The sequence below is a fragment of the Salvelinus namaycush genome, chromosome 21 (genome assembly GCF_016432855.1).
Source record: "Salvelinus namaycush isolate Seneca chromosome 21, SaNama_1.0, whole genome shotgun sequence".
Lineage (NCBI taxonomy): Eukaryota > Metazoa > Chordata > Actinopteri > Salmoniformes > Salmonidae > Salvelinus > Salvelinus namaycush.
The window spans coordinates 45,339,041-45,356,123 of NC_052327.1; the positions used below are offsets into that span (position 1 = coordinate 45,339,041).

At 43.8% G+C, this 17,083-nt stretch overlaps 1 protein-coding gene across 2 annotated transcripts in view; it reads left to right on the top strand.

The window, feature by feature from the left end:
- The window catches only part of si:dkey-103i16.6 (uncharacterized protein LOC557125 homolog), a 37,108-nt gene extending 25,290 nt beyond the window's left edge, over positions 1-11,818 (top strand). For both annotated transcript variants that reach the window (XM_039017772.1, XM_039017771.1), the window contains exons 2-8: positions 8,021-8,258; positions 8,488-8,709; positions 8,819-9,051; positions 9,366-9,466; positions 9,726-9,887; positions 10,179-10,391; positions 10,567-11,818. In XM_039017772.1, the coding sequence (XP_038873700.1) occupies positions 8,029-8,258; positions 8,488-8,709; positions 8,819-9,051; positions 9,366-9,466; positions 9,726-9,887; positions 10,179-10,391; positions 10,567-10,800 (1,395 nt within the window). In that variant the 5' untranslated portion in view covers positions 8,021-8,028 and the 3' untranslated portion in view covers positions 10,801-11,818. The remainder of the gene's footprint in view (positions 1-8,020; positions 8,259-8,487; positions 8,710-8,818; positions 9,052-9,365; positions 9,467-9,725; positions 9,888-10,178; positions 10,392-10,566) is intronic.
- The last annotated feature ends 5,265 nt before the right edge of the window (positions 11,819-17,083 follow it).

A 17,083-nucleotide genomic window follows, 5' to 3' on the forward strand; every position in this document is an offset into this window, starting at 1 on the left:
GCTGCCTACCACCGCTCAATCAGACTGCTCTATTAAATCATAGACTTAATTATAATATAATAAACACACAGAAATACGAGCCTTAGGTCATTAATATGGTAAAATCCGGAAACTGAAATATGGAACCGTTCTGTATTTTATCAAACGGGTGGCGTCCCGAAGTCTAAATATTGCTGTTACATTGCACAACCTTCAATGTTATGTCATAATTATGTAAAAATCTGTCAAATTACGGTCTTTGTTAGGAAGAAATGGTCTTCACACAGTTCGCAACGAGCCAGGCGGCCCAAACTGCTGCATATACCCAGACTCTGCTTGCACAGAACGCAAGAGAAGTGACACAATTTCCTTAGTTAATATTGCCTGCTAACATTAATTTCTTTTAACTAAATATGCAGATTAAAAAATATATACTTGTGTATTGATTTTAAGAAAGGCATTGATGTTTACGGTTAGGTACATTGGTGCAACGATTGCGCTTTTGTTAAATCATCACCTGTTTGGCGAAGTAGGCTGTGATTCGATGATAAATCAATTATATGCAACGCAGGACAAGCTAGTTAAACTAGTAATATCATGAACCATGTGTAATTAACTAGTGATTATGTTAAGTTTGATTCTTTTTTTTGTTGTAAATTAAGTTTAATGACGGCTCGCATCTTACCTTGGCTCCTTGTTGCACTCGCGTAACAGGTGGTCAGCCTGCCACGCAGTCTCCTCGTGGATTGCAATGTAATCGGCGTCCACAAATGCAGATTTACGGATTGTTATGAAAACTTGAAATCGGCCCTAATAAATCGGCCATAATCAGTCCACCTCTAGTTGACACTATATATGACATGAGATTTATGATATGGAAATGTGAAGTGCAGATTTTGGACTCACGGGTGTTTTGCTTGCTTGTATGACATCAAAGTGGCGGCAGGTTCTTGTTGCGCGAGGTGCTCAAGTTCAGAATGTCTGTTGGTCACCGCTTCACAGCGCTGTATGAGTTTTGACTGAGACCCTGAGCTCTGACTTGATGTATAGCATGTTACTGTACAGCCACTGTTTCTATTTGGGTGCTTATCAGTGCCCAGATCTGCCATTTTCAACCTGTATACTGTTGCGAGTGTAAAGGGCTACCTATTGAATGGATAGGCTATTCATTAAATAGTTACGAATGGCCTAGTTAAGGATTTTCATGAATTAAGCTCATACGATCACACTATCTATACATGTTTTCTGCTTGCTAAATTCGCTTACCTATTCATCCTGGTCCTCTTCTAGAGCAGGATCATGTGGTTTTAGATCAGCTATCAGGCATGTTGAGGTGAGTTATGGTTCTAATTAACCCCTTTTTCTGTTCACAAGGTTGCTATGTGTGGGACAAGACCAATGAAACATTCAGTCCACTGCTTCATTTGTCCTCAATCATTCCACCCAAAAGAAGCCTGCCCTTCATTATGACTCTGGAATGGTCCTTTGCACAAAATGGGCAAACAACATCAGGACACACACACTCTCGTTGCTGTTTCTTGCTTGCTGCATTAACTCTCACTTGAAGACGACTGTTATACGGTTGCTCATGCCAGGAGAGGACTAGCCAGTAACCCTGCACCATCTGTGTGGGACCTTAATAACCACTGCAGTGATTTATTGGTCCAACTCAGCAGTGTCTTTCTGGAGGGACCAAATACCTCCCACCTGTGTTTTTTAATAGAACTGCAGGAACATGCATGAAAGCAGTGGTGATGTGGGGGCTTCAGCCTTTCAGGACAAGATAGCACTGGTCTGGTGGTTAAAAAGATTAAATGTCTGAAAACGAGCTCATAGTTTTCTTGGCTAAAAAATATGATCTGAAAGTCAAGTTGCTGTTCCTTTTTGATACGTTTGTCTTAAAGAGTTAAAGTTATGCTACAGATGTTTTATATCATTTTAGCCAGTAGTTTTGAAAGTGGCGTTCACAAGTCTAAACGGGTCCCTGAAAATTCTGTACGTCATCCATTTCGTATGATATCTTACATCCTGAAAAAAAGATATCTGTTACCAATTCCAATTGTACAACATGTTAAGAATTTGTAAGTGCTTAAGATCCCGTTCAATATCTTTAAGAGTAGGCCTATTTTTTTCTTCAAGAACACCAGCCATAGGTTGGCGACAATATTTTCTTTCTACCATGTCGATGCTAGCTACCCACCAGAGATACTTAGAACATCTTCCCCTTCCATCAGTCAGTAGCCTAAATGTTTTTATAGCTTTGTTGTGTATTGCATCATTGTCATGTGAACTGCTTACATTGAGACCCCCCATGTCACCACCTCCTGAGGTCGATAAGGAGCCCTAGTGAAAAGCCTGGTCTTATCTCCTGCACATGCTCTGACGCTGGCCCTGCTTTATGGGTAGTAGCTCCTTTGTCTCCTCTCTTTCTCTCTCTCTCCCCTGATCACTCTCACTCACTCACTGCCAATGCAAGTTCTTTGAAGGCCCAGAAAAGGTTTGGAAAAGACACACACACCCTCCTTTCTGTTCTCTTCTCCTTCATTCCCTCCATATCATTTCTCTGCACCCCCTCTCCTTTTCTCCTCTGTTTGAGGGGGTCTGGAAGGGGCATCCTCCTTTCTCTCCCAGCTGGGTTTGTTGACACACAGTCAATCTAGGGTTCTCTTTCACCCCTGTCCACCACCCTGCTTTTTACCCTCGCCCCCCCTCACTCCACCTCTACTCACCCCTCTCTTCTCTCTCAGAACATGAAAGCTGCCACAGCTGTGGACTGTATTAGCATAGCCGCTGAAGAGGGATGGTGCTAAATATATTACAGCCATTACCTTTTGTTTGAGCGTGACAGTTTTTAAAACATTTCAGCTTTTCACTGGGCCATGGGAGGGAGCACAAAGGAGCGCCACTATGATTCTATTGAACCTGATTTTTAAATATGGGTCAGAAAGCTAGCGTAATTCAGAAGGGGGGGGGGTTCAGAGCGTGTAAAGCTGTGTGAAACCTGTTGGAGCTAAAAAAAAAACAATTCAGTCGTTTGTTATACAGTACCAGTCAAAAGTTTGAACACACCTACTCATTCAAGGGTTTTTCTTTATTTGTACTATTTTCTACATTGTAGAATAATAGTAAAGACATCAAAACTATGAAATAACACATGTGGAATCATGTAGTAACCAAAAAAGTGTTAAACAAATCTAAAAATATTTTAGATTCTTCAAAGTAGCCACCCTTTGCCTTGACAGCTTTGCACACTCTTGGCATTCTCTCAACCAGCTTCACCTGGAATGCTTTTCCAAAAGTCTTGAAGGAGTTCCCACATATGCTGAGTACTTGTTGGCTGCTTTTTCTTCACTCTGCGGTCCAACTCATCCCAAACCATCTCAATTGGGTTGAGGTCAGGTGATTGTGGAGGCCAGGCATATGATGCAGCACTCCATCACTCTCCTTGGTCAAATAGCCCTTACACAGCCTGGAGGTGAGTTGGGTAATTGTCCTGTTGAAAAACAAATGATAGTCCCACTAAGCGCAAACCAGATGGGATGGCGTATTGCTGCAAAATGCTGTGGTAGCCATGTTGGTTAAGTGTACCTTGAATTCTAAATAAATCACTGACAGTGTCAGCAGCAAAGCAGCCCACACTATCACACCTCCTCCTCCATGCTTCACGCTGGGAACCACACATGTGGAGATCATCCGTTCACCTACTCTGCGTCTCACAAAGACATGGAGGTTGGATCCAAAAATGTCAAATCAGACCAAAGGACAGATTTCCACCGGTCTAATGTCCAAGGCTCGTGTTTTTTTGTTTTTGGTCTCTTCTTCTTATTAGTCTCCTTTTAGTAGTGATTTCTTTGCAGCAATTCGACCATGAAGGCCTGATTCACACAGTCTCCTCTGAACAGTTGATGTTATGTTTCTGTTACTTGAACTCTGTGAAGCATTTATTTGGGCTGCAATTTGAGGCTTATAACTCTAATGAACTTATCCTCTGCTCCAGAGGTAGCTCTGGGTCTTCCTTTCCTGTGGTGGTCCTCATGAGAGCCAGTTTCATCATAGAGCTTGATGGTTTACCTGTTTAAATAAAATGGCGCCGGAGGAGATGGCCACCGTTTTACGGTCTCCTAACCAATTGTCCTATTATGTTTGTTTTTTCTCGCGATATTTGTAAATTATTTTGTACATAATGTTTCTGCAACCATATCTTACGGAAGAAAAGAGCTTCTGGATATCAGGAAAGAGATCACTCACCTCGGATTAGACAAAGATTTCTTCAACAACAACAACAAGCAGGACTCGATATTCTCCAAACACCCCACAGGGCAGACATCCCAATTATTCGCAAAAGGAAGCGACGCAGAGGACGAAGAGCCGGATGGCCTTGTCCGGACCCGCATAAGATAACTAGGAAAGCTGCCGTTACCGTCAATATTACTCGCTAACGTGCAATCATTGGACAATAAACTAGACGAGGTACGATCACGAATATCCTACCAACGGAACATCAAAAACTGTAATATCCTATGCTTCACGGAATCGTGGCTGAATGACGACATGGATATTCAGCTAGCGGGATACACACTGCACCGGCAGGATAGATCAGCACACTCCGGTAAGACGAGGGGGGGGGTATGTGCATATTTGTAAACAGCTGGTGCACGAAATCTAAGGAATTCTCTAGATTCTGCTCGCCTGAAGTAGAGTATATTGTGATAAACTGCAAGTCACACTACTTGCCTAGAGAGTTCTCAGCTATACTTTTCGTGGCTGTTTAGTTACCACCACAGACAGATGCTGGCACTAAGACCGCACTCAGTCAGCTGGAGAAGGAAATAAGCAAACAGGAAATCACTCACCCAGAGGCGGCGCTCCTAGCGGCCGGAGACTTTAATGCAGGGAAACTTAAATCAGTTCTACCAAATCTCTATCAACATGTTAAATGTGCAACCAGAGGGAAAAAAATTCTAGATCACCTGTACTCCACACACAGAGACGCGTACAAAGCTCTCCCTCGCCCTCCATTTGGTAAATCCGACCACAACTCTATCCTCTTGATTCCTGCTTACAAGCAAAAATTAAAGCAGGAAGCACCAGTGACTCGGTCTATAAAAAACTTGTCAGATGAAGCAGATGCTAAACTACAGGACTGCTTTGCTATCACAGACTGGAACATGTTCCGGGATTCTTCCGATGACATTGAGGAATACACCACATCAGTCACTGGCTTTATCAATAAGTGCATTGAGGATGTCGTCCCCACAGTGACTGTACGTACATACACCAACCAGAAGCCATGGATTACAGGCAACATTCGCACTGAGCTAAAGGGTAGAGCTGCCGCTTTCAAGGTGCGGGACTCTAACCCGGAAGTTTACAAGAAATCCCGCTATGCCCTGCGACGAACCATCGAACAGGCAAAGCGTCAATACAGGGCTAAGATTGAATCATACTACACCGGCTCCGACGCTCGTTGGATGTGGCAGGGCTTGCAAACTATTACAGACTACAAAGGGAAGCACAGCCGCGAGCTGCCCAGTGACACAAGCCTACCAGACGAGCTAAATCACTTCTATGCTCACTTTGAGGCAAGCAACACGGAGGCATGCATGAGAGCATCAGCTGTTCCGGACGACTGTGTGGTCACGCTCTCCGTAGCCGACGTGAGTAAGACCTTTATACAGGTCAACATACACAAGGCTGCGGGACGGATTACCAGGACGTGTGCTCGGGCATGTGCTGACCAACTGGCAAGTGTCTTCACTGACATTTTCAACATGTCCCTGATTGAGTCTGTAATACCAACATGCTTCAAGCAGACCACCATAGTCCCTGTGCCCAAGAACACAAAGGCAACCTGCCTAAATGACTACAGACCCGTAGCACTCACGTCCGTAGCCATGAAGTGCTTTGAAAGGCTGGTAATGGCTCACATCAACACCATTATCCCAGAAACCCTAGACCCACTCCAATTTGCATACCGCCCAAACAGATCCACAGATGATGCAATCTCTATTGCACTCCACACTGCCCTTTTCCCACCTGGACAAAAGGAACACCTATGTGAGAATGCTGTTCATTGACTACAGCTCAGCGTTCAACACCATAGTACCCTCAAAGCTCATCACCAAGATAAGGAACCTGGGATTAAACACCTCCCTCTGCAACTGGATCCTGGACTTCCTAACAGACTGCCCCCAGGTGATGAGGGTAGGTAGCAACACATCTGCCACGCTGATCCTCAACACTGGAGCTCCCCAGGGATGCATGCTCAGTCCCCTCCTGTACTCCCTGTTCACCCACAACTGCATGGCCAGGCACGACTCCAACACCATCATTAAGTTTGCTGATGACACAACAGTGGTAGGCCTGATCACCGACAACAACGAGACAGCCTATAGGGAGGAGGTCAGAGACCTGTCCGGGTGGTGCCAGAATAACAACCTATCCCTCAACGTAACCAAGACTAAGGAGAGGATTGTGGACTACAGGAAAAGGAGCACCGAGCACGTCCCCATTCTCATCGACGGGGCTGTAGGTTGAGAGCTTCAAATTCCTTGGTGTCCACATCAACAACAAACTAGATTGGTCCAAACACACCAAGACAGTCGTGAAGAGGGCATGACAAAGCCTATTCCCCCTCAGGAAACTAAAAAGATTTGGCATGGGTCCTGAGATCCTCAAAAGGTTCTACAGCTGCAACATCAAGAGCATCTTGACCGGCTGCATCACTGCCTGGTACGGCAATTGCTCGGCCTCCGACCGCAAGGCACTACAGAGGGTAGTGTGTACGGCCCAGTACATCACTGGGGCAAAGCTGCCTGCCATCCAGGACCTCTACACCAGGCGGTGTCAGAGGAAGGCCCTAAAAATTGTCAAAGACCCCAGCCACCCCAGTCATAGACTGTTCTCTCTACTACCGCATGGCAAGCGGTACCGGAGTGCCAAGTCTAGGACAAAAAGGCTTCTCAACAGTTTTTATCCCCAAGCCATAAGACTCCTGAACAGGTAACCAAATGTTTACCCGGACTATTTGCATTGTGTGCCCCCCCCCCCCCCCCCCCCCCCAACCCCTCTCTTACGCTGCTGCTACTCTCTGTTTATCTTATATGCATAGTCACTTTAACTATACATTCATGTACATACTACCTAAATTGGCCTGACCAACAGGTGTCTGTATATAGCCTTGCTACTCTTTTTTCAAATGTTTTATTTCTTTACTTACCTACACACACATACACACACGCATACCTTTTTTTTCCGCACCATTGGTTAGAGCCTGTAAGTAAGCATTTCACTGTAAGGTCTACACCTGTTGTATTCGGCGCACGTGACATAAACTTTGATTAGATTTTTGCGACTGCACTTTAAGAACTTACAAAGTTCTTAATGTTCTGCATTGACTGACTTTAAAAGTAATGATGGACTGTCGTTTCTCTTTGCTTATTTGAGCTGTTCTTGCCATATTATGGACTTGGTCTTTTACCAAATAGGGCTATCTTCTGTATACCACCCCTACCTTGTCACAACACAACTGATTGGCTCAAACGCATAAAGAAGGGAAGAAATTACACTATTTAACTTTTAACAAGGAATACCTGCTAATTGAAATGCATTCCAGGTGACTACCTCATGATTCTGGATTAGAGAATGCCAAGATTGTGCAAAGCTGTCAAGGCAAAGGGTGGCTACTTTGAAGAATCTTAAATAAAACATATTTTGATTTGTTTAACACTTTTCTTTGGTTATTACATGATTCCATAGTTACAATTTAGAAAATATTACAATTTAAGAAAACCTTTAATAGAAAAAAGGAATCAATGGATTAAGAAATACGTAACATTTAAAATAAGTGGCTGAACAAACAAGTGCATGATATTTCACCTAAATTCAGATTTTTTTCCCCCTAATTTCCAAACAAATGTTTTTCATCCAACACATGTCATAGTGGTAAAGACTATTTGATTTTCAGATGAAAATGTGAGCTAGCTTCTGACTGAAGTATCAAGAGACTGACATTTGGATGGTCCTGTATTTCCATTGGCAGGTGGAAATATGAGCAAGGCCAGATCCAGCTGGGACAAGAGGGCCCCCCAGGGGCCTGCCCTCACCAGGGTGACCCGTAGCTCCACCCCCCAGGCCTGGCACACAGAGCCACCCCAACCCCAGGACTCTGGGCCTGGCCCACATGGGACCCAGCAGAGGAAGCAGACAGACTCAGCCCTACCCCTGGCCCAGGACCTCAGTCAAATGAGTGTGAGTGGACAGGACACCTCACTACCACGGTAATTCCAGTTACATCAGTCATGAAGAATATTTTCAGTAATCCAGTTGGATGGATACTTGTACTTCTTGCATTTGGGAAGAACTGAATTGAAGATGTATTCTGCTCTCTATTCCATTTCACAGCAAATATCTTTTGTAAATTTGAGAACATCAAAAGATTGGAGATTGTGGGGTCACAGATGTGACAATAAGATTGAATAATGATTTTCTAACTTTGTGTTGTTTCAGGAAAGGGAGGGTGTCTAAGGGCAGCAGTGGCCCCATCCAGGGGGGCCTGTCGTCCTCTGGCTCTAAGCCCACACAGAGCTACCCCTCTAGGCCGGCAATGAATCCCTCTCCCCGGGGAGGCCTGGCTGCTGTGTCTCGACTGGTGAAACTGGGCCGCTGTAAGAACGTGGTGGTGGTGGCCGGCGCAGGCATCAGTACGGCCAGCGGTATCCCAGACTTTAGGTGGGGTTGTGGGTGCAAGTCCTATGGGTTCTAGAGTATACTTGCTCACTTTTTCTCGCTCTCGTTTTTGTCTCACTACAATTTGTGTTTCTATCCTCCCTCCCACTAGGACCCCGGGCACAGGGCTGTACGCCAACTTGGCCAAGTACAACATTCCCTACCCGGAGGCCATCTTCAACATCGAGTACTTCTCCAATGACCCTCGGCCCTTCTTCTCTCTCGCCAAGGAGTTGTACCCAGGCAGCCACCGACCGAACTACATCCACTACTTCATCCACATGCTGCACCACAAGGGCCTGCTGCTCCGCATGTACACCCAGAACATTGACGGCCTGGAGAAGAGTGGGTGTGGGGGGAGGGACTGGGTGGGTCTTTTGGGAAAGTGAATCTGCTCATGTCTAAGTTTATAAGGACATTAGCTATATTTGAAGTCTACTTGTCCTTCAATAAAATGTGTGGTAGAAAACAGAAAAAAAGCACAGGGTTTCAGCGCTGCACAGAATTTCAGCATGCCATTCATAGTGACAGAACAGGGGCAGGGAAAACTTAAATAGGCAGTATCATCTCAAACAACTGACATTAAAGATGTGAGAAAGGACATCACAATCCATGTTAGTGAATGTCATTGACACTGACTCATCCTCTCCCCTTAACAGTAAGTGGCATCCCAGACGAGAAGCTGGTGGAGGCTCATGGGAGTTTTGCAACTTCTTCCTGTCACCTGTGCTACACCTCATTCCCTGCCCAGGAGGCCAAGGTAAACCGGGACAAAGGTCACCAGCCCATGCCAATCACAGGTGGTCAGCAAAATATCAGTAATGAAAATAACTTAATTCACAAAACCCACAAAGAGATGGCAATAATAAGCCACCAGTTTGTAACACAGATGAATACATGGACTTGAATCAGGGTTTGCATTTAAGAATATTAAAGACATTCAAATGCAGGAGCTAAACAGCCTAAAGTAGTCCTGGTAAATCTTTGACCAACTTCTCTTGGATGATTGTCTCTTCCAGAGTGCCATAATGAGTGACAAGGTCCCGGTCTGTACATTCTGCCAGGCCACGGTCAAACCGGACATAGTGTTCTTTGGAGAGGACCTTCCTGAGAAGTACTTCCTGCATTCTAAAGACTTCCCTAAAGCTGACCTGCTCATCATCATGGGCACGTCTTTACAGGTGAACCTCAAAACTGTTAAGCGGGTGCAGAAATGTTATATTGGATACTAACACAGTACCGCACCACACGGCCAACTACTCCACCCTATTTGTCACTTGAGTTCAGTTGCCTAAAAGTGTTAGTTCACTTTTTATTTTAGCTGATCTTAACCAGATTACAAACTTAAACAGTTGTGATGAAACAACAACACCATAAGACTTGAAAATAAGCACAAAATATTGAACCCAATGTCACAACATCAGCGTTCTTTCTATGGATCTGACTCTCTCACATCGTGTGGTTTCTGCCAGATCGAGCCCTTTGCCAGCCTGGTGAACACAGTGAGGTCCACGGTTCCGCGGCTGCTCCTGAACCGGGACGCAGTGGGTCCCTTTCAGAAGGTGCCCCTGAGGAGGGGCGACTACATAGAGCTGGGGGACCTGGTGGACACGGTCAGGAGGTTTGCTGAATTCCTAGGGTGGCATTCCGAGATCCAAGACCTGATGACCAGTCAGGAAAATGGGGTATGTACAATGCAACACTTTCTCTATATATTCAGATTAGGCCAGTGTTATTTCTAGTGGCATCTGCTTAAAATATAGGCTGTTTGGACTACCTTGCTCTCTCTTGGTTTGTCATGGGCTTAGATTAGTATTTTTATGTGTTGTGAATAAAACTGGTTGTGTCATTTCTCTGCAGACCATCCCTACTCTGGTAAGCAGTGTTCCAGTAAGCAATGTTTCATCAGGAAGGGGCCGAGAAGGGCCCACCCAGATTAAAGCCACTGGCCTGGGGAGGAGAGGGGCGTCGGAGCCCCGAGGAAGGTTGCCCCCTAAGTCCAGGCCAGGGGCCCGGGGCCCCACCAACGGCAGCAGTGAGAGCGACTCCGAGTCAGACAGCAAGAGCATAGTTTCATCCAGCCCAAGTAAATGAAACTGAACATGTCCCCTGTGCCCCCCCCCAAAAAATACACTCATTTCAATTGGTCGAGGAAATACTGGAAAAAGTTTGTATGAATGTTTCAAATCAATGCAAATTGACATTTTCAGCACATAAGTGAACCTCCTTGTTGTCTGAAATGGCAACGAGGATTCGGGGGTTTGTCTAAATGGGGTGGGGGGGTGTAAATGGGTATTCAGGCTTGGGGGAGGAGGGCAGGAACTTGGGCTTACGCCCAGCTCGTAGAGGACAGTGGTAAATTACCATGGGAGACGTGACCTCCCGAGTTTGCGGTGTCCCGCTGTGTGTGTTTTCAATCTGCTCATGTCTAAGTTTATAAGGACATTAGCTATATTTGAAGTCTACTTGTCCTTCAATAAAATGTGTGGTAGAAAACAGAAAAAAAGCACAGGGTTTCAGCGCTGCACAGAATTTCAGCATGCCATTCATAGTGACAGAACAGGGGCAGGGAAAACTTAAACAGGCAGTATTTGGGGGCTCCATCCAAAACTCATAAATGTCTCTGCCCCTCAACAAAGGAGTCAAGGACCCAATATCTGTGTATGTGCGCATTTGAAACGTATGCAGCGTTTGCTCTGAGAGACAGGTTCCATGCTCTGTCAATGTTGGCCTAATGCAACTATTCCATTTTGCACAAACTCATTGCACACTGTTCTCCACAGGTCAATTGTACACCCCACTGGGATTCAACACTTCACATTTTGAATTAAAGACCGTTGAGCACTTGTATTTTCAAGACAAAACTTAAATGACCTAATGATCCCTTTTTAAATGTTATGGTCTAGTAGGGCAGTTTCCTTCTTCATCATCCTCATGAAAGGTTCAGAAATGTACAATTTCGCCAGGATAAGGATTGTCCTTTAAATTCATATTTGTGGTTTTAACTGTATACTTCATGTATTCCTTTTGGTTAGATTTATTTTGGACAGGACGGTATTATATTAATTGTACAAAAAAACACATATTTAATAATAAATTAAACTTAGCCTTGCGTTTGTCTTCTGTGTTATATTCCACTAAAAATGCAAAGTCCTATCATGTCTATTTCTGTGATTGGTACATAAAATGTGGTGTTAAAAATATACAATTCAGGATTGTTCATATTTAATAACTTTGAAAGAGGCCTGACATTTTTTTACATATAAAAAAAGCCACATTAAATATACATACTCATTTTTTCCTTCCAAATGGGAACCCAAGTGATCGTGTGTGTGCTCCATTGTTTTTTTGTGCGGAGGACAACTGACATTGCCTGACGACTCAAAATGAATTCTTCCGCTGCGCTATCGTTCGCTGCATACTTCAGTCTGAGACTGCCATCATTGAAGTTGTTTGTAGTGACATCAACATTTTAGGGGTATTGTACAAAAAGTTATTGATTGGATCATCTCTAACCAATCAGAGTAGTAAAGCCAATGACACATTTTCAAACCTCTGCTTTACCCACGTGTGTTCTCACGCTGACCCAACCCAATCGGTTTCTGGGACCAATCAGAAAGTTCTCCTAAAAACATCTTGGAGGTACTCGTGGTGCTTTCAAAACTGGGAACTGAAAAATTATGTCAGTGTTCTTCAGGTCAGAAAGTCTGAGCTCTAGAAAGATGCCAGTTTCCAACTTGGAATTCCAAGTTGGATGACCGCTCAACAAAAAAAAATCTTTTTTCACTCGGAAGTCAGCGATTTGAGTTCCCAGTTGTTTTGAACACAGCATCAGATCGAGACTCATGGCGGAGAAGAAACTAAATGTCTGTGATCGTGGCGTAGTGTTTGGCAGCAGAAAGGAGTTTGGTTAGCCAGGCAACAACTGACAGGGAGTATAGTTACAATATTATTTAAATTCATGTTCTAGCTAGAGTGAGCAGGTAATAGTGGTCATTTGCCAAGTAAAACAATTTTTAAATCTCTGTTCTCATTAACTGAATTATTACAGAGTGAGAATAGCTATGTAATTTAACACTTTCTTTCCTCATGAGCCCTGTTTACACCTGGTGCCAACATTGGTCCGGTGTCCTTTCCCACATTTTTAGAACAGTATAGACAAAACAAAAAATGATTGTGATCAAATCATTCCGACCACCTCCGGAGGTAGCCGGGACTGATTGGTGGATGAAAGCTCAGTGAGCAGATCTTCGTGAAAGGTCAGTAGGTGAGAGTGAAATAAAGAAAACGCTTGCAGACAGGTAGATTGGAGGGTGTTAAAATGTGGGTTGCAACACAAGGTTCCCAGTTCAAATCCAAATGCGTTTTTTGTTTAACAGCCTACCCAGCATACACACAAGTATGTGGACACCCCTTCAAATTTGGCTATTTCAGCCACACTCATTGCTGACAGGTGTATAAAATCAAGCACACAGCCATGCAATCTCCATAGACAAACATTGGCAGTAGAATGGCCTTACTGAAGAGCTGTGACTTTCAACACTGCACTGTCATAGGATGCCACCAGTCTAATAAGTTAGTGTCAAATTTCTGCCCTGCTAGAGCTATCCCGGTAAACTGCAAGTGCTGTTATTGTGAATTGGAAACATCTAGGAGCAACAACAGCTCAGCCGCTAAGTGGTAGGCCACACAAGCTCACAGAACGGGACCGCCGAGTACTGTAGCGCGTTTGTCCTCTATTGCAACACTCACTGAGTTAAACTGCCTCTGGAAGCAACATCAGCACAAGAACTGGTCGTCGGGAGCTTCATGAAATGGGTTTCCATGGCCGAGCAGCCTAAGATCACCATGCGCAATGTCGGCTGGAGTGGTGTAAAGCTCACCGCCATTGGACTCTGTAGCAGTGAAAACGCGTTCTCTGGAGTGATGAATCTGGGTTTGGCGGATGCCAGGAGAACGTTACCTGCCCGAGGGAAGGTGGGCCAACTAAAGTTTGGTGGAGGAATAATACTGGTCTGGCGGCTGTCTTTTATGGTTCAGCTAGGCCCCTTAGTTCCAGTGAAGGGAAATCTTAAATTACATTCTAGACGATTCTGTGCTACCAACTTTGTGGCAACAGTTTGGGGAAGGCTCTTTCCTGCTTCAGCATGACAATGCACAAAGTCAGGTCCATACGGAGATGGTTTGTCGATCAGAGTGGAAGAACTTGACTGGCCGGCTCAGAGCCCTGACATCAATCCCATCGAACACCTTTAGGATGAATTAGAACGCCGACTGCAAGCCAGGCCTAATCGCCCAACATCAGTGCCCGACCTCACTAATGCTCTTGTGGCTGAATGGAAGCAAGTCCCCGCAGCAATGTTCCAATATCTAGTGAAAAGCCTTCCAGAAGAGTGGAGGCTGTTATAGCAGTAAAGGGGAGACCAACTCAATGTCTCATTCCATAATCATGAATGTAGTGTACTTACTACATATCTAGGGCTCTATTCAATCTATATTGTGGAAGTTAAAGACAATGTTCCCACACTCGTGGAGGCTGCATATGTTGGCTCAATCGAAAATGACCTTTACATTTCTAGCGCGTAAAGGCGTCTGCATGCTTCTGATCTGAAACAGTTCGTGCATATTTGACGACATTGTTCATCCACATTTTTTCTTGAGGTAGCCTAAATTCACATCCCTTTGTCGGTGATTGGTCAACAGTAGGGATTCTTCAGTTGCCATTCAACTAGACTACTTGTTTTTTCACTTGAAATACTGAACATAACATTAGTTTGATGTAAAATTGAGTGACTAAGATCTCCTAGGCAAAAACGTCAAAATGAATAACATGAGTCATTTTAGATTAATTCAGACTATTGAGGACATATATACTGGCTACGGCATCTCAAGAGGGACAAACAGTACTATTGTGAAGGTCTTTTGGGAATATGCGAGGCACAGGCGCTCACTTTGCCTTGTCGAGTTCCGCTAGGAGCAAACCGAACCTAGTATGCACATGCCTCAACTCTTTATCAATACAGATTGAATAGAGCCCATAATCTGACTTTGGTGGCATTCTTGCCCGACGACATTGCAGATGCCTGCCAGATCTCACAATGCTTGGATAGGTGTTTAACATAGATAACCACGTCACATGATAGGAATTTGGTGCCAGACCGCAAAGTCGATGAGGTGGCGCAAAACCTTTGGTTGATGCAATGCTTGTAGTCAATTACTGACTGAACAGCTATATATATATATATAAGAAAAAAATAAAAAGTGGTGCCCTCCCCTTGCTAGTGTAGTGGACTAGGCACTGGAATAGGGACCAGATGATCACAGATTTTAATCTTGCTGATGCCCTTTAACTAAATGGTGATATATTTATAGCCCTTCCATTAAAATGTGGTTTTCTTGAACTGAAAAAGATAATCCAGTTCAAATCAGAATGTGGATGAAATCAGAACACGTTAGCACCAGGTATAAAGGAAGCTAAAGGAATACTCTCCTTCACACATGCCATGACTGCCAGATAAAATCGAAGGGACACACTTGAGACAGCGGTACTGTGCACTAACCAAAGAACCATACCTCAACCATCCCATTTTCTTCAAATGGAGAGATGGTCAACAATGTTATAAACCCAACCTGTACAGAAGGCCTATGCATCTATTCGATATGCAGCAATATATAATATTCAAGGAAATGTAACTCAGTATCTATATACACCAGTAGATTATACATATATAAATCAATGGCATCTTCAAAATAGAAAAATCATACAGATTAACACCATGCAGATTTTGGCAAATGAAAAGTTACATTTAGAAAACAGTCATTTTAACACACATTTCTGAATGTCAAGAGTCCAATGGGTAAGGCAGAAACCATCCAAATACCAAATCGGCCACCATAGGAAATTGGAATATGTTGCAGTTTTTCCCTTTAGCTTTGACTATTCCTTGGGTCTTGAGTGTGCTTATGAAGTAAATTACACACTTGAAGAAATTGCAACATCTAAAGTTTAGGTTTAAAATAAACAGTATACAGCTGTGATACATGTCCACTGATATAAAATAATAATAATTCCTTTGCCTGGACTGTTTCAGAAGCATACATATAGGACCGGTGGCTAAATTACTGCCCGACTTCATGCATCTCATTATTTCTCTCCATTGACTTCAGACACTCCGATGGACAGTACCAGTCAAAGATTTGGACACACCTACTTATTCAAGGGTTTTTCTTCATTTTTACTATTTTCTACATTGTAGAATAATACTGAAGACATCAGAACTATGAAATAACACATGTGGAATCATGTAGTAACCCCAAAAAAGTTTGGAACAAATCCAAATATATTTTAGATTCTTCAAAAAGCAGCCACCATTTGCCTTGACAGCTTTGCACAATCTTGGCATTCTCTAAACCAGCTTCATGAGGTAGTCACCAGGAATGCATTTCAATTAACAGGTGTGCCTTGTTAAAAAGTTAATTTGTGGAATTTCTTTCCTCCTTAATGCGTTTGAGCCAATCAGTTGTTGTTACAAGGTACAGAAGATAGCCCTATTTGGTAAGACCAAGCCCATATTATGGCAAGAAAAACTCATAAGAGAAAACGACAGTCCATCATTACTTTACCACATCAACGTCAGTCAATGCAGAACATTTCAAGAACTTTGAAAGTTCTTCTAGTGCAGTCGCAAAAACCATAAAGCGCTATGATGAAACTGGCTCTCATGAGGACCACCACAGGAAAGGAAGACCCAGAGTTACCTCTGCTGCAAAGGATAAGTTCATTAGAGAGTTACCAGCCTCTCTTCTTTGCAGCCCAAATAAATGCTTCACAGGAGTTCAAGTAACAGACACGTATCAACATCAACTGTTCAGAGGAGACTGCGTGAATCAGGCCTTCGTGGTTGAATTGCTGCAAAGAAACCACTACTAAAGGACACCAATAAGAAAAAGAGACTTGCTTGGGCCAAGAAACACGAGCAACGGAGATTAGACCGAGTCCAAATTTGAGATTCTTGGTTCCTACCATCATGTCTTTGTGAGACGCAAAGAAGGTGAATGGATTATCTCCGCATGTGTGGTTCCCACCGTGAAGCATGGATGAGCAGGTGCGATGGTGTGGGGGGGCTTTGCTGGTGACACTGTTGTGATTTATTTAGAATTCAAGGCACACTTAACCAGCATGGCTACCACAGCATTCTGCAGCGATACGCCATTCCAGCTGGTTTGCGCTTAGTGGGACTATCATTTGTTTTTCAACAGGACAATGACCCAAAACACAGCCTGGAAGTGTAAGGGCTATTTGACCCAGAAGGAAAGTGATGGAGTGCTGCATCTGATATGACCTGGCCTCCACAATCACCCGACCTCAACCCAATTG